The sequence below is a fragment of the Pungitius pungitius genome, chromosome 19, assembly GCF_949316345.1.
Source record: "Pungitius pungitius chromosome 19, fPunPun2.1, whole genome shotgun sequence".
Lineage (NCBI taxonomy): Eukaryota > Metazoa > Chordata > Actinopteri > Perciformes > Gasterosteidae > Pungitius > Pungitius pungitius.
Genome location: NC_084918.1, coordinates 14,781,632 through 14,803,970, shown reverse-complemented (window position 1 = coordinate 14,803,970; position 22,339 = coordinate 14,781,632). Strand labels below are relative to the sequence as shown.

General features: G+C 47.4%; 1 protein-coding gene across 8 annotated transcripts in view; it reads right to left on the bottom strand.

Moving 5' to 3' along the window:
- The window catches only part of arhgap12b (Rho GTPase activating protein 12b), a 36,226-nt gene that overhangs the window by 5,666 nt on the left and 8,221 nt on the right, over positions 1-22,339 (bottom strand). For 4 of the 8 annotated variants that reach the window (XM_062559136.1, XM_062559139.1, XM_062559138.1 and 1 more), the window contains 4 exons: positions 2,906-3,187; positions 2,080-2,220; positions 1,437-1,517; positions 978-1,100 (listed from right to left, as the gene is read on the bottom strand). In XM_062559136.1, the coding sequence (XP_062415120.1) occupies positions 978-1,100; positions 1,437-1,517; positions 2,080-2,220; positions 2,906-3,187 (627 nt within the window). Of the gene's footprint in view, positions 1-977; positions 1,101-1,436; positions 1,518-2,079; positions 2,221-2,905; positions 3,188-7,529; positions 7,829-22,339 lie in introns of those variants that run through there. The other 4 variants (XM_062559137.1, XM_062559140.1, XM_062559142.1 and 1 more) reach the window with 2 other exon arrangements.

The window sequence follows — 22,339 nt, the reverse complement described above, 5'->3', positions numbered from 1 at the left end:
TCGTCACACGGCTTCGATCAACTACAGATATTTAACAGCAGAGGTCCCCAAACGCCGGGCCGCAGACCGGTACATGTCCGTGGGCCATTTGGCACCGGGGCGCACCACAGAAAGAAAATATACATTATTTTTTGTCCTAATTACGTGCACTTGTCCGTCTTGAAGCGTCACCAAGTATTTTTTCCACGTTGTCCAGTCCTCACTGCGCACGGCAGTTCAGCCCAACAGGGGGGCGGGGAGCGCGCAACGACACGCCCCCCTCCTACAATTATAACGGGGGGGCGCCCCCATTGAGACGTTAGCCTAACGTAGGTGTCCTTCTATCTAGAAACGTGTGTAAGTTCTATAAAGGTTAAAACTCCTGAAGCACTCCACTAATCTTGGGGCATTGTGACTAAAATGTTTACACAGAAACCTGCGGAGGTACCAAGAGGGTACGCAATCAATTGTGTGCTTGAGGAATTATTTTCTATAGTCAATATTTCCAACACTAGAATATGGAAAAACTCAAAATAATGTGATTCAGAATTTTTACTTTGTTCAGACAGCCAGTCAACAAGACTATTGGAAACACTCTGTCGCTTCCTCGCTCTAAAACACAAGTCTGGTTGGCTCATGTAACATAATGAGCTCGAGCTATACTACGGACTAAAAGCAGCTTGTAATATAGAGCAAACCACAGCTTCACAGTAGTACAACACTAACTCACTGAAGCGCTCTTTCAAAGATGAAAAGACTAGATCTTCACAAACATTGCTTAAAATCCACCATCCCTGTCAATATTCCAGAAATAAAGGAGACAAATCCGCTGTGAGCCTGTTCCTGAGCACATCATTAGCCCTCGGGGATTAAACTCACTGCAAATAAAGACAGGTAATGGAAAGAGCAGGTCGCCTGCCAGAGAGAAACAGCAACAAGCACCCAGTGGTCTGCAGGGCCCCACCAGCATTGCAGACCCGGTGTTCGCTGCGTCGTACCTTGTCGTTGAGGTCCAACACGTAGGTGCTGTGTCTCCACTTGGTGAGGACGATGGGGTCCTGCTGCTTCCTCTCCAGACTGCGACTCTTGGGGACCTCGCTGGACTGAGGGGAGACGTTGTACTGCGGAGACACAGAGGGGGGTCCTTAGAGGTCAGAGGGCTCCTACAGTGCACCTGTCCTATGCCCTACCTCTCCTTTCACCGTCCACAGCACCATCGACAAAGGAACTGTGCCTGCAGCCCGGGCCTGGTCTGCCGTGCTGTTTGCTCAGGAGCCGCTCTACTCAGATTAGCGTGTCAAGGGCCGGTAATGGTCCTGTGACCCGTGATTCAACCTAAACCGGGCTCTGGCGCAGAAGCTCATCCACTTACATCAACAGGACCCAAATGAAGCATGCAAAGCAGAGAGAGGTGGAGGTAAGCTGAAGGACAGCTCATGTGCATGGGGTAGTCTCACCTTGGGCAGTTCCCATTCTGACCTGGACCCGTCAGAGCTGTAGTAGTAGGGCCGCCCTTGTTCATCCACATGTTTTATCCACTGCAAACAAACACCAGTCAGCAGTGACGAAAATAGGGGACACACCTGCATATTTGATGCGAGTAGAAGTAGGGTTGCAAATTTCCAGAAAATTTCCACAGGAATTAGAAGCTGTCTGCGCCTACGGATGCTAGTTAGTACAAAACCACGACTCCGTTGAGTGAGTAGAACTTCCTCAAGTACAGAGTCGTGCATGATGTGTGGAAAAAAAACAATGGCGGAAAGTTGATGTGTTTCAGGGCGATGAACCACACGCCCTCAGTCGGGTCGCCTGAGGACCCCGAGAGTCCTGCAGCGCGTTTGGGAGTCAGATGTTGAGGAAGTGGACAGTAAGGTGGACGTTGGTGAGGTTCAGGAAGGTTCAAAAATGTTTTGTTGTTCGATGAAGGAATAAAGTTCTACTCACAAAATATCCAAAAAGTCCAAAATGTAATTTTTAAAAGTTGTACTAAAAATGTTAATTCCCGTGGAAGGTTTCCAACTTTGAATGTTCCCGGAATTTTGCAACCCTATGCGGAAAGAATTTGAAAAGGTGGATATTAAAATGCCAGGTAGTGCTAACCTTCTCCTGTGTGTATTCTGAGACGTAGAGCGTGTGTCCGTGCTCGTCCAGCTCCTCGGACCAGCCTCTAGGGGGCGACCCGTACTGGCTGTCAGACTGACTGGAGTAGGTGCTGTGACAGAACTCCTCAGAGGACAGCGGCTGTGGAGGACAGAGGACAAGAGGCGGAGGGCTTAATGGCACTTATCTTTGAATGTGACAACCAACATAGCCATGAAGGCATTACAAACACTTCACTGGTATGGCAGCTCAGCAGTAACAAGGACTGGGACCAGTATGCTCAAACAACATACAGTATCATTTGTTAATATAGGAGCTTAATCTTAATCTCTATAAGTCTCTATAATACTATGTAGAATATATGATCACTAGCTTCCTCTTCTGAACATCATGCTCCAGAGCTAACCACCCCACGGGGGTGCTGTTGGATAGCTAGAAAGAAACAGTAAACCGTGACTTTTCCTCTAGTGACCACAAAATTAAAATGGATTAGAGGTCCAACACTGATTGTTTATGTCCTCAGCTTTGATTTTCCCCTCACGTAACCACTTCAGAGCTCTATACTCCAGGTCATCTGATCACCACATACTCACTGCTGTGTTTAAATAGGGGGGATTTTGTGGCACTGCTACGAAAGCCTGGAAAATAATCGGACTACTAAGAATATGTGGATCAATTATTATTCCAAAATAAAAGTAACCTCAAAAGATTATCCTGGTTTCAAAGAGAAAACAATTCAGATCAGACTTAAAAAATGGACTACCATTAAAATGTAAGGGTTTCCGTATCCAGATAAATGAGGACTTATTTTACTGATAAAACGGACCCGCCTCACCTCGCCCCCCGCCGTGCCCTGGCCGTCTCCCCTAGCGCTGCTGGTGCTGCCGCTGGTGTCCCTGGTGCGGGGCGGCTTCCAGGTCCGCTCGCCGCTGGCTCTGTTGTAGTAGAAGTGCCTGCCGCTGAGGTCCTTGTGGGTCTCCCAGTCGCCCAGGATGTGCAGAGGAGAGCTGGAAGGGACGCCCGGCAGACTGGACTGAGAGAGCTTCAGCTCCTGGAGGTTGGCGTAAACCGGCGAGTCGGAGCGGCCCTGACCCGTGGGTGATGTTGTCTGGTGGAGGTGAGGAGAGAGGAGGGTCAGATCGACCGTTCTATGCGGCTACGTGGTTTTTCACATACAGTTTCCTCTACAAATTCAACGGTATTTAAGGAATTCCACAACCTGTCGGAGCAGTGAGTTACGAGTGAGTCTGGCGGTCTGCACTGCCGGATGCAGCTGCTGATCAAATCAAACACCCCAAAAAGAGTAAAAAGAAAGGCCTCAGTCTGACTCCAATCAAGTCCTCTGATTGGGCACAATAATAATAATTTGTAGGTCTACTCAGAGAACTGGGGCACATTCTGCTGGCATTAGCTTGTGAGCGCTAACGTATGCAGCACTTCTCAGAAAATAAATGACAAAAAAAAGAAATACTAATAAAATAGAAATAAAAGTTTGAAAAGCCAAGGAAAGCAAATGGATTACAAGATGCTTTGTGATCACCTCTGGTTATCGGATCCTGCTTCCAAGAATTAAGTCTGATGCCACAAGCAGAGGCCACTAACTAGACCGGGGTCCTGATCCGGGCCCAGAAGCCGTCTCATCCGGACCCCGGACCAAAGGCTAAATAAAAGACTTGTGGTTTAAACGTGACAGCGCACTGCGGAGCTTTACTCATCTTTACGGTAGTGGCTTAAAGCACCGACTAATTGCATTAGAGTTAAACCACCCCATGTGATACTCCTCGACCAATCAAGTCTTTGCATTACAGGCGGGACCAGGTATGGTCTCAATACTGGAGACAGACAGGAGAAGTAGCAGCAAATTACAAATAAAACTAAGAAAAAAAGCGAAATTTGAGACGGAGAAAGGGAGAGAAAGGGACAGGTGAGAAAAATGAAAAAGAAATGGAAAGCGACAGTAGAGCATTTAATCCATAATGGACGCACTCGTTTCTGTCCATACTTCCCACTGCAGCACTGAAGCGTTGTTTCATATTACAACCTGTTGAAACGCGATCAGCCGAGCTCCTCCACGTGAGGAGGAGAACGGCCTGATGCCTTCAGGGCCGTGCTCCTCCACGTGAGGAGGAGAACGGCCTGATGCATTCAGGGCCGTGCTCCTCCACGTGAGGAGAACGGCCTGATGCCTTCAGGGCCGTGCTCCTCCACGTGAGGAGAACGGCCTGATGCATTCAGGGCCGTTCTCTCTCTATTTAATCACACTAAGAAGCTACATTATGATCTTCCGGACCTTTGCTTCTAGAAATCTTCACATTTTAGTTGAAGATCCCTGTCCTAGAGGTCAGAAGTCAGTATTGACCATGATAAATCAATTCTGTAACTGACAAAAGACACAAGAAGAGAAGCTGAAGCTTGAGATCTGAACGTAACTTCTGTTGAAGGTCGGCAGCACAGTGGAGAGAAGATGATCCAGGGGTGCTCTCAGGGGTTCATACGAGTGTATTCAAAAAACAGCGACTCATTGACAAACCATTCAGGAAGTGTGTGTGGCAACCTGTAAACCCTGTCGCCATAACGATTGCGTTATGAACGGGGTAAGCGTTGTTGTATTTGATTGGCCAAAGCAGCCTTTTGGGCCAATAACAGGGTGAAAACAAGGCGTTGCTGCACACGCTTCACCACACAATCACACGGTACATACTGCAAATCTCTGGGCTGGAGCAAGAATTGACTGTTTGGGTAAAGCGGGAGCAGAACTTCACATTAAGCTCTCCTTTGTTTGTTGTTGTGGATCACAAATAAATCATTTTCACATCATCTGATAACCGATAACCCTCTGATAAACAATTGTGGCTGATATGCGCCATCTACGCTGCTGTAGACATACGCAGCCAGTGGGCAGGTACGAGGTCTCAGGTGTGGCTGGACAAAGCGACAGACTTGGTGACAAGCGAGGCCTCTGCGGCGTCAGTGCGGACGCACTTCAGAGGCGCTCTGAGAGCTACGTTGCCATGGCTACAGCTCAGAGCATTTGGTTTGATGTTGATGGGGGGAATTAAACAGCCACAGTAGTAGTTGTTATGAGAGCCCCACCCTCAAAGCCTCCTTCCCCGTTTGCTACAGGTGGAATGTGTGTGTGTGTGTGTGTGTGTGTGTGAGGGAAGGGTTTAACTGTCCTCCGGACACAGATGGGACATCCTGCTGAGTATTAGGAATAACACTTTCGCATTATTTAATATCCTGCAGACCTTTAGTTAGACGCCAGCTTGTTCAGTCCAGCGCATGGCGAGCGCTCGGGTTACGGAGTCAAACCCAACCGGAGGGGGCGGTCCGGCTTAGGCTCTAATCAGAGTTTTTTTGGGAAAATGTGGAAAGGTCAAGCCAAAATGCACATGATTGAGTGCGATGTTGGGACCAAAGGACGACTCGAGCAGAAAAAAAAAAACGATTGCAGCGCTGCATGTTTTGTTTGTGGTTTGGGGTCGTTTTCTCAGATCAGACAAAGCTTCCTCTGAAACCACAAGAGTCACTACGGAACCACACACACACACACACACACACACACACACACACACACACACACACACACACACACACACACACACACACACACACACACACACACACACACACACACACACACACACACACACACACACACACACACACACACACACACACACACACACACACACACACACACACACACACACACACACACACACACACACAGCCAGAGACCCAATTCAACCCTAATGGAGGAGATTTGGACCTGGTCATATATGACCTGCCTTATGAAGGTTTTGAACCCAAGTAGCACTATACACAATGGTATCCCACTGCTGCACAACGGGCCAACAACAGAACAATGAGGAGGAAAAAAACACATTCAACACGTTTAGATCTCAAGGATATACACAAAATACACTCTATAAAACTTTGGTCTGTTTACAGGAAATCCCACAGTATTTTTATTTGACTGTTTTTTTTACTCTAGTAAAAGATCAGGTCTCCATTTGAAGATTGCACCTCTAACACAAGGATGAGGTAGAAGGTTAAGGTTTTTTTCTTCTTCTTCTACCACCCTTAAATGGAGGGGATTTTGCCAAAATGATTTTACATTTAAAACGTTACTGTTTTCATGTTGTTATGAAGCCGTTGACAGAACATGCACACAAAAAGTGGGCCCTTCATGTCGTTCTTTATAAAAAAGACTCCACGACATTAACAACATAAAGTGACGCTACTTTTAAAATCATTTGGATAAAATGGAAGGTCACCTCCCCTCCAACGAGGCCAGCAGCAGATAACCAGTGCAAAGTTGAGGCCACCATTAGAAACTGTGCCCTGCCCACTATGTCCAAACTCAACTCGCAAAGGTTTCTGTTTTCTGTTTCGCAAACAAACATCCAAGTGGAGCTAATGGTACGTGCTCACCGAACGCCTCGCCAGCGGTTTGCCCTCTTTGTTGCGTCAGGTGCGAATACGCGATACACGCAAACTGACCAAATACACCCCGGGAGTCCTGCGGTTAGCGCGTTTGAGGGGGTGCAAATTATTCGTGTCACGTTCAGTGTGAACGTAGCATTACTTCAGATCTTTTACCTGCACACCTGACTGTTGATTGCAATGCAAGACGTTTGCATAATAAAAAGACACTAATATACCTCCATACCACCTAGATTAAAAGTTTCTTTGGAATTCACAGGCAGTGATCCACAGTCATGTCCTGGCTTCTGATTGGCTATTCTCCTTCAGGGGAAGGTGCAATATTGCAAATGTCACGAGCACTTAAAGGACTTTGAGGACTCGTGTACTGATGCCAGGATACAAAGACAGCTTGAGCGAACATGACAGAGGGAATTAATAAAAGCCAGGAAATGCAGCTTTTTTGATAGAAAAAGAACACCTAGGTAAATTAAAATGAGCTGAAAACACCCATCTCCATCTTATTGCTCCCTTCATGGAGATAGGTGACCGACTGGCCTCTTGAATCTTAAAATAGAAATGATGTCGAGGGACGAAGGGTGCCCTCTTTTTGCTGGGTGAGATTCAAAGGCCCCGTGCGGCGTGCAGCATATGCTGAGAGAGAAGTCCAACACATGGCTGGACCAGCAGGAGACAGCGAGGCCTCTTTTCTACAGAAAAAGACCCACTGGAGTCTATATCGAGCGTTTTACTGGCAGAGTGCAGTCAGCTAGCGCGCGCTACTTTCAGGACCTGGCGTTCAATTCACCGGCGCCGAGGTTTCAAGTAGAAACGGAACCTTTGAGGAAGAAAAGGACACCAGCTAATGAATCGTTAGGGGACATGATATCCAATCCATCTATTGGCAAAAGCAGCCCACCCCCAACCGCCGGTCTATGTCAAGATGAGAATATCACCTCCTTCAGGCAAACAGTCACGTCAACCTAGTCGTCCCGTTTCACGTCCCTATTGGCGGGGGTCACCTTGTGTCGGGGGCCGCACACGAATACGTCGTTGTCGTCCTCCCCGGCCTTCCTGTAACCACGGAAAGTACTGAGCGCACGGCGCATGGCGATGCTCGGCGGCTGTCAGGTGCTACGGCGGACACTCCCTCAGGGGGACACGGGGTCCGGGTTGTTTTAGGATCCCCCCTCGTCTGTCGCCATCCTCGTGGCTGAGCGACCCGTCGTAAAAGGTAGGCAGAGGGAATTTGAGACAAGAGGCTGAAAAAGGGGGAACCGGATCCGTCTGCCGAAACGCGCGAGCGCAGCGCACAAACGGCTCTGACACAACAGGAAACGGCGCTTAACCAGCCAGAGCTTCCTCTATCTTCTGCGTGTTTGAGTGAAATAGGGGAGCGCTGAGAGCTCGGACAGTCCCCGAAGGGATCGCGGTGCATCTTTCAGTGCTCGTGTGCAGCAGATTCAGTACACAGCAAGAGGAAGGAAAACAAATGGGGATGTGGTAAGAAAATATAAAGTGAGATGAAGTGATAAAGCAGGGTGCCAGTGTGTTATCAGCTTCAACATTTTGTGATCTAATAAAGGAACTTTTGAACGACTGATTTGCCGGTTTTATTTTTGTAATGTGTGACAGTCAATATTATATGTACTATGAATAGAACACGGGTAAAATAATGGATAAATAGATTTAAGTGTTAAGGTTTTATTCACATTCCTTTAAGTAATAACAACCTAGAGCAACTCAATCATCAGTGTATAGAACTGTGTATAGTAATACAGTGGTTATAGTGTATAATAAAGGAATGATGGGATTTATCATCAGCTTGCATTATGATACTTAACATTAGAGGTAAATATATGTTGATCAACCGGTTATGATTACTGTCAAAGCATTATAAATGATTACGGGTGATTGATTATACAGTGCTATAACGAGATGATACATAAGTATGTTTATAATGTGTTAAGAGACATGGGCGTCAGAACATTTACAGCCAACCAACACACTTTGCCTCTAAGGCATATTATTAACTCATGGACCAACGGCATTTTCATACTCATAACTGGGGTCATTGTGTCCTTCCTACAATGCTCTGGCAGTGCTTTAGCACCTGCCTCGCTGTGCATCGCCTCGTCGATTCCTGGTTTGAGGTGAATGAGATGTGGCAGAGCTGGAGGGGAGGGTGAGGGGAATTGGGACCAGTGGTTTGTGACGAGTCATTAAAAAAAGAAAGGCCCTGAAGAGGGGGACAACAGAGGGGGGTGGAGCTTGAGGGATGGATTGTGTGCGACACCGAGGGCGAGAGAGAGAGCGAGAGAGAGGGCAAGGTGTTCCACACAGGTGATATCTTAAGAGCAGCAGGCTGTGTGCAGGGCCGTGATGAATGAGTCTCACACTGAGGCCCACAAACTGGACGCATTACGCAGCCTGACTGTGGGAACGCCCCCAACACAGGGTTTCATTGCACTCACGGAGCTGATGAGAACTAAAGGAGATTAGACTCGGCTGGATCCAGCCCCCGTATTTACAACTGTGCTGGGTGTACTACTCTGTCCCCCCCCCACCCCCCACCCCAGCCTCCCGTCCCACTGGGCGTGTACAATGTAAAATGTCCTGTGTGTGTAAAACAGCGCGGGACGGCGTGCGGACAGCAACAGGAGATGCAGAGCTGTTGTATTCTGAGCCTACTGTGTGTGTGTGTGTGTGTGTGTGTGTGTAGCTTCTGTACTCAGAGATCTGAGCAGCTTGCGCCGTGTAGACAACATTCGCTCATGCTGCTGCTCTCAGGACCCCGACCAAGACAGAAAACCAGGGACACGTTACATCAGCTCCGCCAACCTCACACTGACATCCATACTGTCCAGGAATAGACACATCGTAAAGATGTGTATGCCATTCAGATCACTAAAATGGCCTTGAAACGTGCAGCTCTCTAGTAGCTCCCACCCCTCTAGTAGCCATGCACCAAGCCCTCGGCCTACCACAGAAGCTGCGATGCTGATCAGAATCCAATATATTGGCTGGGGTTCACAAAGGCATCGAGGTGAAACTAAACACAGAATAAGCACAACAACAACAACAATGAGAAGAGAGCTCACGCTCTGAAGACTCTGGAACAAGAGCAATTCACCTTTTTGGCCCCTTATAGACGCTGCTGCTGCAGCAAAAGAAGGGCACTGTGGCAGATTGGAGCACAGAATGGTTGAATTGTGTTGAACAAACTGCGGTTGACATCTGATGTAAGAGCTACTGGGCTGTTACTTTACTGTTGCCTCTCCAATTGTTCATGAGTGAGCAGGAGAGGGGCAGATACTTTGAGGGAAGCCTGCAGTCCTGTGTGCATATGGGAGGACAACGGCCTTGGCCAAAAACCAGTTGTTGTTACTGGGCCGCAGTGCGACGGTGCCAGTCAGGGGAATCAAACCATATGTGGCACCAAGCACGAGTTCTGCTTCTACTTTTGGGGCGAAGCTAAACCAACCACTGCACTGATGTCTGTGCGTGTAATTGCATGACCAGCGGCTGGAGGTGGCACTGCCTGCACCACCTGGCTATGGATCATCTCTGTGACTTCAATTAAACTTCAATTAATGCAAAGAATATTTGTTTCAATCACTGAAGGAAGCCTGTCATACAGCGGGTGAAGTAAGTTTTGAACACCTTTTCTCAGTAAATATATTTCCAAAGGAGCTATAGACATGAACTTTCCACCAGATGTAAGTAATACATACAAAGAAACCAAAACAAAGATGTTCAGAAATAAAGCTATGTGTAATATGTGAAATGACGCAGGGAAAAAATATTGAAATTAATAATCAGAAGATTTGTCCATGATCCAAGGACCACTTGTGGAGAGCTTCAAAAAGACCTGCAATCAGCAGGTACTGTTGTCTCAAAGAGAACAGTAAGTAATGCACTCCACCCCCATGGCCTGTGTGCACGCTCACCACACAAACTTCCCATAATTGAAGGAAGGATGAATGGGCAAATTTACAGAGACGTTCTTGAGAGAAATCTGCTGCCATCTACCAGGATGATGAAGATGAAACGAGGGGGGGGACATTTCAGCAAGACAATGATCCCAAACACACAGCCAAGGAAACTAAAGGCAGAAAATGAAGCTGCTAGAATGGCCCACAATCACCTGACTTCAATCCCACTGAAAATCTATGGAAATATGTTTGAATATGCATTTTATTTAATTTAATATGCGTCAATTTTGAGCAATTTTGACGGCCCTAGAAACCACAGTTATGAAGTTATTTTTTTGTGACATCTACAGACAATTAGGATGAACAAGTCAAATGGACTGGATCAGGGAGCCGCAATCTTCAGCTTCGGTGTGCAACGGTTTGGGCTTTAAGAATCAAATGAATTGAATTAAGCGGAGAGGTGAGCCAATAACTAGCAAAGACAGGCAACACCACTTACCTAAATTCTCACCTAACCAGTCCCAACCAGTCTTTTAACCTGAACTCCTTCCTCTTTAGGGGAGGAACGCAGGGCTGTTTTCCAGCTACATTTACATTTTGTCCGTTAGAGACACCGTCCCATAAAGAGGGGAGAAGGACGGTGATGGAGACGGAGCGGGACGGAGCCCCATTCAAGAATCCTGGCTGCAGAAGTCAAATGACCTGCCAGCAGCCTGACAGCATCCATTTGTTCTGTTAAGGGCCTGGGGGGGGGGGGGGGGGAATATTGACGACACACAGAAGGAAAATACTATTTCTTTTATGGAACCAGCATTGCCAAATCTGTCTTATTACTCACCTGAAGAGCTCTGCCAAAGACTTGTGTTCAAACCGTTGGTTTCCCCCCCCCCCCCCAGGGCCAAAAAACAGAGTGCTGACACTACTTAATATCACACTTTGGGACCAGGAAACGTTGCCTGACTAGTGCCAGTGCAGACTGATGTCAGACCAGTTTCCCAGCAGAGCGCAAATCCACATCATGTTCTGGACGTGAAAGCAGCAGGCTGCACATTGGACTGAGACGGTGTCTGATCCATCCACCTGTGGCTCTGGCAGCCCCACCCCGTGTCAGGAACCATTCCTGCTCCCAGCACTAATACATGTGTGTTTCTTGTTGGTGGGGAGCACTGACACATTCCTGCATGGCCAACAGCTGACAGCTAAGCCCTGCGCTAATGACTAATGATTGGTTTATGCTAATTATGCTGCCTCTGGTCGGAGGGGCAGGGCCCCCCCCCTGGAAACACAGTGTGGACGGCAGGGGCCTTCAAGGTGCAGCAAGAGATGGGAGGGATGGATCTTCAGATATCAAACCAATTGATTAGTTTGAAAGGCCAAATATTTGATGCTTCCAACTTCTCAAATGTGAGAACTTGTTTTTTTTTTGTGTTTTACATTGTAGTGAAGTAAGTGAAGTGACTGCTTCCTAGGGTAGTCACTGCTTCCTAGGGTTGTCACTGCTTCCTAGGGTAGTCACTGCTTCCTAGGGTTGTCACTGCTTCCTAGGGTTGTCACTGCTTCCTAGGGTTGTCACTGCTTCCTAGGGTTGTCACTGCTTCCTAGGGTTGTCACTGCTTCCTAGGGTAGTCACTGCTTCCTAGGGTTGTCACTGCTTCCTAGGGTTGTCACGATACCAAAATGAGTTACTTCGATACTACACCTGCCAAAATATTTCGATACCAGATACTTTCGATACGATACTGGAATATTTATCTATGATAGTAATAAATAAAACATCTGTAAGGTTCCCTTTTTACCAGCTTGTTCCTGCCCAGTTTTTGTCACATGTCATTCATATTAGTATTAGCCCACAGCACGATATTAATGACAACGACATGCTAAAATCATAAAAATTGCATCTAGTGTGTATTATTTGGTACAATCTTGTGCGCATTCTGACCTCATGATCACATAGACCCACATGAGTGAAATTGTAGGTCATTTTGCATGTTTATGTTTCTGCTGAGTATTCAGTAACTTATTTGCAGTCTTGCTTGGTCTTGTGTTGAACTTGCTGATGTTTGACTGTTCGGAAAGTTGTTGTCAAACCAACAAACACAGCTACAGGCTGCCATCTCTCAGGGTTTCCCCGTGTGACACACACGCTTTTGTGTGTTTTCACACACACTCGCGCCTCACATTCAATGTCTCACGCTAAAACAACAAACCCGCGCTGGTTTGTCTCCAACCTCAGAGACGCACTGCGTCCCAGATCGCGGGTCAGAAAAGCCACTGTGTCACTGTGAGGAGAGATTGATCCTTGATTGAGGAAATAGTCCCCAGATTAACAGAGGATGCAGCCCCCGTAAAATATCATGATGATCCCATGACCAGGTGAGGGCATGTTGTGCTGGCGGAGCAGACACCGTTTCTCTGTTGGCGTTGTAGTGCATGGTGTGCGGTGACAGCGTGGCTAAACAGAGGAAACAATGGTCACTCGGCCTACAGTCACTACGGGGTTCTGCAGGAGGGAGGGAGACAACCACTGTGACACAGAACCACCAAAGAGAGAATAATGAAGCCATAGCGCCTCGACTTGACAGATCCGGTTGCCATGGACAGCGGTGAAGGGTGTGGGGGGGGGGGGGGGGGGGGGAGAGAGAAGCCAACGCAGCTGTAGTCCTTTCTTGGTCTTTACAGGAGGGCGATGTGTGTGTGTCAGGGCCGAGGAGTGTATGTGTGTGTGTGTGTGTGCGCTCTGACAGACTGCGTCCTCGTTCACGCTGCACTGCGTTTGCCCTGCGGTGGAGTGAAGGTCGGCTCCTCTTTGTGCTCTCAGTGAATCCGTTATGGACTCCTCTTGATGCTGAGAGAAAACACTGCACACAACCATCGAGCTTCTTCCTCTCTTATGACACCACAAGCTCCAGGACAGCCGAGGTTCACCAGGACTCCTGAGGGCAATTTCCTCAAAGATACACTAAAATACGACTAGCATCAGAAGACCAAAAGTAACATGATCTATGGCCGATTAAATGAGATCATTTACTTAAGTCAAAGCAGTAAAAAAAATGAGTACAATTATATATCATAGCAGGGTTGTTATTGATGTCTTTCAATGGTGAAGCTGGTGAATGTGCAGCTTATTATACCAACTTTTCTACAGACTTTAGGTCACAGGGACACAGCCTTTTGAGGAGTTTGTAGTGAGTGAGGGAAGGAAATTAACGAGTTGATTTAGTGCCATAAAGAGCCATGAACGACAGTGGATCCTGTTTCCAATAAGGCAATCTGTGCAGATTAATCCTCTAAAGTACAAAATCTAGAAACGTTGTGTAAATTAATCTACATTTCTCGAGAGGCCATGATGGCTTCTTTTTTTGTCTGAAAGGACACTCCCAATCTTTCAGGTTAGAATGACATGAAAACTGCAACAACAACAAAAAAAAGAGTGCCATATATTATCCTCGACAATGTGATTTTCCTAGAAATGAAAATATCCCAGAATAATGTGTGGTGACATCCGTAGCCCATGCAGTTGCAGATCGAGGCCCTGCGGTGGTTCACAGAGACCAGGACCCACTAACACCTGCTCTACTTCGCCCTGAGCCAAGTAGCCTAAGCCTGGACACCGCTACACACCCAACACCCCACTAAGCTTCTGCACGCAGCGGCACGTACTCACCATGTAGTGTGGACTCCTCACGTATGAAAACATGGTCCAAACTAAATAAAGACGGGGGGGGGTCCAGTAGGGGCCCGACGGGCGGGTCCCAAACTATGCAGATGGGGGGCCGCTACTGTAACGGCGTCGCTGCATTCACACACTGTCGCCACACGACACAGAACAGGCCTCGGCTGCCGATTAGAGGATCTTAAGATCTATTTAGGGCCTTTCTGCTCGCCTTAAATAGGAGTACTCATTAGCTGGGTGACCCTGAGCCTCTCACAGAGAGAGAGAGAGAGAGAGAGACTGGGGAAGGAAAGACTGAGTGGATTGCTTGACGGGTGGCCGTGCTTCGAGCTAACCCAGCGGGCCACAAAAAGGTCAGAGTTCACAACCCCCAGGGTCGCAAAGAGTGCGGTTCACACGCTCTAGTCACAGACGGACGCTGCTCTGAATGTAGCTACGATATGAGCCAAAAAAAAACACCCCTTGACCTCATCAACTATGACATCTGACAAGCTGCAATCACCAGGTGTTTTCACTCCTTTGTCGAGTGAAGATGACCAGGATGAGAGTTGAGCTGTGTGTGATCACACGGCTTCCTCCCAGTCCGCCGGGGGAAAGGTCAGCCACAACGATGAATAATGAGCAGCGTGACAGATTAGAACGCATTATCTAGCGCGTTGAGCCACAGAATGGGGTGGGGGGGGAGGAGTTGTCCCTCAGGCATTCTCTCTAATGTCCATTGGGGGGCGCCTCCCCTGGTTGTATAGAAGTCTATGAGAAAATGACTTCTCTCGATTGAATCCCTCAGAAACAATTGTATCCACCACCACCACCGCAATCTCTAGTTTCAAGTCTTCTACAAAGCAGCATCAATGATGAAGCATTTAGTAAATAATGGTACTTTTAGTCAAATCAACCTAAAAGCAGGGGGGTGCGTTAATCGTGGGGCCACCTTCCTTAACACAGTGTTTTCCCGGTCGGTGCATTTTGGTTTCACAGACGAAACCCTTTCAGAAACATTTGTTTGTTGCCATGTGCGGTCAACACGTGACACCAAGCCTGGAGATGAAGCCCACTTTGAGCGCAGAGTCGAGGTATTTTTTATTTTGGTGCTCATCAAGTCTTTTCTGCTTTCTCTCCGGAGGGCTTTCTCCACGGAGGGTTCTGTGATGGAGACAGAGGCGCGTGATGACTCATTGCTGGTGAGGGGACGAGTGGGAGCGCCTCGGTTTGGGGCTGCGTCGGGGGCACAAACTCTGCTGAAAAAAAGGTTAAATGGGAAAAATCGAGCAGTGCTTTATTCTTATTCGCGACATTAAAATGTCGCGAATAAGAATAAAGCACTGCTCGATTTTTCGCTGCTAATAAGCCCCAGACTGCCCCCCCCCCCCCCATTTGGCCAACTAATACGCCGCCCCATGCAGTGATGTGCGTTGAAATTTGTAATCAAACTCAATGGTTGTCCTCTTCAGAAAGTCACCCACATGTGCAACGCGCTGCCGCCCCCCCCCCCCCCACCCCCCCGTACCCTCTTGGGGGTTCAAGTGGCGTAATTCCACACGCCTCGCTGTCCTCCTCTGCTGCCACACTCTAGTGTGAACCTTTAACCTGTCGAGTGCATGCGGGGCGTGTTGTAGAGTTATAAGTGTGTGTGTGTGTGTGTGTGCGCGCAGGCGGCCAATAGCATGCGAGGATGAGAAATTCCTGCCTCCTGTCAATATAGCGCTCTCTGTGCCGCTGATTGAGCGTGGAGGATCCCTCGGCGCGGCGTGTACCACTTCAGACGGTAGCTACCCACAAGGGGGGAAACGTTCTCACAAAATGAAAGCAGCATGCTGTGGTAAACACACACACACACTTTTTTTTTTTACCACAAATGCTACTATATCAGTAGTATTGGTGTGAGATGCCTGGTCATGTAATTATTACTGGAAGAGATCAAGTGAAATGGGTTTGAATGGCGGTAAAATAAAATCTCAGCAGTCGTGACTCTTTCTAGAAATGATGGCCAAGTTGCTCTTATTATCCAAAGACCTTGTGAGCAGCTTCATGTATGAACTATTATTGGCATGAAAGAGTTCCACAAAAAATGTATTACAGCAAACAACAGAATGAAAATGCATAAGTGTTGCGTTTTTTGTTTGGTATTTGCATTAAAACAGAAGGCAGGCTCTGTAGGTTTTACTGCACAACCTACCAACAGGAACAAAAGGATTATGGGAGCAAAGAGGCCCAGCTGTAGGTGGCATTTACAGAGAAATGTGTGTGCTAAAAGAGGAGGGAGGTAAGGAAAGAGGAAGAAAGAAAACTGAAGGAAACGAAAGGCGGGAGAGACCTAATGGAGGGGGGGGGGGGGGGGGCTCCCACAGAGGGGACAGCTGCACTCACCAGAAAAACCATGAGGAGGAAATGGGATTACCTGAGCAGAGACTGAGACAAAAAGCCCAGCGGGCGGGTCAGACCACTCAAAACAACACAGGGAGAGACTTCAAGGAAGCAGCCACACTGATTCTGTGGTGGCCGTCAAAGATGATCACATCACTCAGACATGGATCCTCGGTGAAAAGGGGAAGAAACGATGTGGGCGGTATACAGCTGGTGTTGGTACAGGGGAAGCAATGATTAAATAACAGCACTCTGGTCAGTGGCCGATTGATCATTTTAGCCGAGGCCACTGGAAATCAATGGCAAAGCTTCAAGACACTTCAGGGTGAAGAAACAGCTGCCCAGAAGATATGACACCATGGGAGAAGTGAGACATTCTTGACACAGGAAAAGGGCTCCTCTGAAGCTCCACCAACGCAGGCAAGATAAAAACTGCACATGCATGAATACGGATAAATGAAGCAGAATTCAAATTATTCCACATATCAGCTCCTCATGCAATACAATTTATTGAAGTGAAAGCAGGAAAGTTGGGGCCTTTTGCTTGTATATTATCTGTGAATGCTTTGGTTTGTCCATTGTGGGCCACCGTAGGACCAGATCAATGCAACATGACGGGCTCTGTGGAAGTGAACCCGCCCACTCGATAGGAGGGATTCAGTCACATGATTGTACACAAATGAAAACCCTTATAAAGGTTGGGTTTCTGTTAATAGATCCCCCGTGCTACAGATTACTGGTCCTCTTATTTACAAACAATCAAATGTTGAATTGTTTATGGAGATTGATGAGGGATGAAACCTTGGTCACATGGTTCCCATCAAGCACTTGAGGCTGAAATACAGTCTAATAAGAGGTCACATGTTTAGGTCTGAGAGCACCTCAGTGGTAAAACATGCTGCGTTCAAACCACAAGCGAAGCGAATAGATCGCTGGACTACACACCAGTAAAAAAGGGCACATTTAAATCTCCAGCTCATCCACCCATCTGCCCGCATACCACCATGACTCAGGGTGTGTGAGGCGGTGTTGACGCGTGTGCGTTAGGGCTGTCAAAATTGCTCAAAAATGACATTTGAATTTTTGCTTAAAGAAACCCACATATATTAAAACGTATTTGAATATCTGGTTGCGTATTAGGCTCGTCAATAACAGGACAAATTAATATGAGATAACTACTGGTATAGGTCATTTATTTTAAGTTGGAGTGAAACAAATCCATTAGGTAATTGAAGTTTAAGAGTATAGAACCAACATTGAGCGCTCAGAGCGAGCTGTGATGTGGTAAACATGGAACTTTTCCTTGGCACGAAACGGCAAATGATCAAACCAGTGCATAAAGCTGTCGTAGCTGGTCCATTTGATCCATGCAATTTACATTTGAATATAGAATATTCATTGGCAGCCCTAGTGTGTGTGTGTGTTTGCGGTGGGCATGCAGTCACACAGAAAGGTACATTGTGTCCAGTTCGCATGGGCCACTCAACCCACCACTCAAAGAGTGCCAAGCCAGCCAGTGCTCCCCTCTCTGTGTCCGCCCTCCCCCATCGGTCCAGAGAAATGTTCCAGTAGCCACTGTAAAGCCTTTGTTATATGGCGTCCCTGTCAGAGAGAGGGCTGCCTTGTCATCTGTGCTGCCCAGTCACATGCATAGTCAGCGTGTGACCACATGCCCACGTCCTCAACGGAGGACGGCCTCTTCCCGCTCGATTTACACGGCGACGCACTCATGGCAGCGTCGGATCGCCATCCTAATAACTGAATTTGGAAATAAGAACTTTTAGAATGAGATGGTGGTAAATTACTGCACCAAACTACTATCCCAGAAGCAGCGGTCCCTTACAGGCCCACTATCCCAGGCTCTGATGTATCCCTCCGCCCTGTTCGCCCTCTGACGGACCCAAAAAAGGGTCCTGGTTGGGTAATTAATGGTCACAGGGCTGCTTCTTTAGAAAGCAATTCAATTTCCAGCAGGACACGACTCGTCACGTTAGTGAGAAGGGCGCTATTGTAGTGTCAAGTCGGCGGTGGGACGCAAATCATCCACGGCCCTTTGAAGAAAAGAACGGCGGGCTGGACCAGAACCTGCGTGGTGATCCTATGCTGTCAGTCAGCCTGACACGCTGTTGAAAAATTTGATCAATGTTGCAGCTGGTATTCAAACCCGAGTCTGTGGTTTCATAAATGGGGCTGCTTCATTGAAATCTTCCAGGGGGCGCTATGGAGACAATTTTCCCACGTTTTAACCAAAACTCCACATCCGCTCTGTAGGTCATCACCTAGGACACTTTGCCAAGGCTCAAAAGAGGTGCTTGAACTTGCATGCGAAGGCCGCGTTGTCACGGCAACAACGTTTTTCAAAAACTCCCAGCATACACCGTGATCCATCATTAAAGCCTTACGGCTCATCTACACATATTTGATGTTGATCAGATTAAATGGCGTGTAAAATATTTGCATTGACCTAAGCCCATAGGTGGCGCTATAGTTTTTGGAAAATCACTGCATGGGAATACTCATAGGCCTACACTAGCATAACAAAGGTTATAACATTTTACATTTTCAACTAAATAGTTTAAAATCGCTGAAACTGGACACCAGATTTCAATAACTTTTGACCACACATCAGGGATGGAAATTACACTTTTTGTCACAAAAAGTCTACCAGCCACTTTATTGTTTTTAATAGACAATGTGTAACTGCATGTGAAAATTAATACTACAAGATCTACAATACTTAAGCAGGTTATTTAATCTCAAGTCTCAATGAAACACTTTCTCTTCCTCTCTTATACACACAAACCACGAACTGATATACATTTCATTAAATGAGTAGGGCAGATTAAACAAACTAACATCCACTCCCAGTCCAAATGACTGCTGCTCATCAGAATCAGATCCTGAAGTTTCAGAGGCGCTTTCTCCAGCAAAGGGAGCGGTACCGGTGTGAGAGGAGAGCCTGAACAGCTGTTCGGGTTTTTGTGGTCAATGAATTAATGTGTTTACTTGAAAAAGCGATACCGTCACATACCGGGATAATGTCAGAATCTTTCTAAATACCATGATATGGATTTTGAGCCATAGTGCACATTTAATGCAAATCTATTCAGAAATAGATCTTTTTTTCTTAATCTGATAAGGAATAATAATGTCGCCCCTCTCCTTCCCTTTTATTCACCAATTAAAAGATCTTTGTGTGTCTTTGCCGTCACGCACTGCAGCCCAATAGGCACTGGAGTGGCTGCTGTCACCATGGTAGCAGAACGCCCACTCTTTTCAAATCAAGGGGGCTTCAAAGTCTGGCGGATTGGCTGGCAGATCAACAACAAACCTCTCTACAGGCAACTGGGAGGGGGGCCAGGCCACAGGGGAACCACATGACCCTAAACTCTCAGGAAGACCGGTTTCTTGCCTGAACGCAAGGAGCACTCATTAGAAAATTAGGTGAACAAACAAAGAGATCTTCAGCTAAAAAGCCAAGACCCTTCTCAAAGAGTCTTGGGAGAATGGAGCGTGTGGACTGCAGTTAGTCGAGGTTTGGGGCTCGGCAGCACGGACGTAACCAGTGCGCTGCTGGACAAGATGAGGACGCGCTGGAACACGCTGGTGCCGGATGAACACCGGGTTTGAGGGGGGACGGAAAGGGTTTAACCCAGGAATGCACTGTGCTCAACCCCTTAATCCAAATATGTAAGAAGATTGCATTCTAGTGTGGGTCTGTGTGAGCAGAGGGGGGCGAGGGGGGGTCTGTCCAGGATGAGGCTGACCTGTAAGCCCCTCTGTCCCACAGTTGCTGGTCACTCTTCTTAGACGATTATAGCGCTGTGCTCAGTCTCTGTGGTTTAATCCATTCAAAAACACCATCTAGTAGCATTTCACTGGAAAACAAGCAGCGGCGTACACACACGTGAACCATCCACAGTGCAGTCAGGACCAGATGAGACTAAATCAAGCACTAACGCGCAAACTACTGGGATTCTCTGAGCAGATGGTTGGCGTGCTGGGGGGGGGGGGGGGGGGGGGGGGGGGGGTCAAATGAGCTCGACTATCTGGTGTCCCTCCACTCTGGAAACATTAGCAGAATGGATTTGGTGAGTGTAACCTGCATCAGTGCCTGGTCTCCAGAGACGAAACAAAGCACAGACAACATATCTCAGATTAGCCTTGTATGTTGAATTAGCAGGTTTGTCGTTCTGGAAGAAGGCTACGTGAAAATTGGACAAGGGCTTAGGGCATAATGCACCATTTGTGTGGGAACGCAAGCGTCACCACAGGCCTTCTGGTCCAAATTCTGAATTCCTCAATTGGTGTTCAATCGCTGTCAATACAAATGGAAAAAGGAATAACTGGGTTATGTCAATAGAGAGGGGTAGATTTGTTTTGATCTAGTTGGGCAAGATAATGCTGACCAAGGTCCACCACAAGTGAGTGCAAAACAAGGTACTGTGCTTTAAAGGATGACGCGGTAAATATGGAACCAACAGAAATACTGTACGTTTTTGTCTCCTCTGTATTCAAACTAGGTGTTCTTTACATTCATTGTAATTCCTCCCTGACAGCATAATCCGAGCTGTCAATACGCCGCACAAAGGGTTGATCAAACCGGCAACAGAGCACGACAGGAACACCTGAGACACCCGCTGGCGCATCAATTTCATTCACGCCTTCCGCCAAACGCGAGGCCGCTGGAGCCCTCCCGGCATCGAGCGCCTCCCCCGTGTGCACCAGGACACGGACCAGCCAAGTATCGTCTCCCGCCTTTTTATCTGGGAGCTATTTCCGTCCCACTTTGAGGACGTGCACAGCGACATGGACTGTATCCCCAAAAAGGCACCGCTGGAGCCTAAAACGCACCTGGGTGTAAGGCGGCGTGCTGCTGCCGTTGGTAATGCCTGTTTGGGTACGGCACCGCAAAGCTGGAAGAATGATCCAGAGTGATCCACAGCGGGGTAGAGGGCACTCTTTCTATGCATCGCTCTGTTGTTTTACTCTGTGTTCAGCAACAGCTGCTGCTGCTGCTGCTGCTGGATGTTTCGGAGGACAAGAAAAGAGTTTCTGGAAACCGAATTCAGCTGTCAACATTTTTTTGTATTTTTAAATGGGGCTCTATGAGAAGCACATCTCAGATACTCGCGCACACACTACTGGCAAAGACACCAAACCAATCAACAGTAGACCAAACTCCACTGATGGAAGATAGATAACAGACACACACACAATCTCCACTTCTTCATAATAAAAGACCATTTCGGCGGGCATTCCCAGCGGCTGATGCATATATCAAGATATACTTGATGCTCAAAAAGGCTCCGCCCATTTCCTGAGGACAACAGTGGTGTACAACGTTATTATATTTAAATTAGTTGCATTAGTTTAGTGTTTTGGATGGAAACAATACAAAAGGTTCAGTGCAGACTTCAGGGCGTTTCACCATTAAAAAGCATGCTTTGCAGCCGCAATCTTTTAATTTCAGTCTAACAATCTATATCTGAGGAACAAGGAGAGCTACAACAACAAAGCCCAGCACGGTAAGGAGGGACAGGTCTCTAGCGTTTTGCAGACTCTGATCCTCAAAGCCCGGAACACCACACACACACAAAAATGAAAACATGCAGACGCCGCTTTTACACCCGGAAAGCCGGCATCGCAGTAGTAGTAAATACCTCTTACAGAGACAGCTTTGTCAGTAATGCTCAAGAAAAAAAAAACATAGTTCCCCGGACCTTGATTGCTGTCTTCGGAGGGTTGGGTGGAGGCATGCCGTGACCCGTCAGCTCATCCAATGCAGAAGGAAGCTGTTAAAGAGTCTCTGGACACAGCCAGCACCAGTTATGTAACCGTGCAGTGGAAAGCATCACCG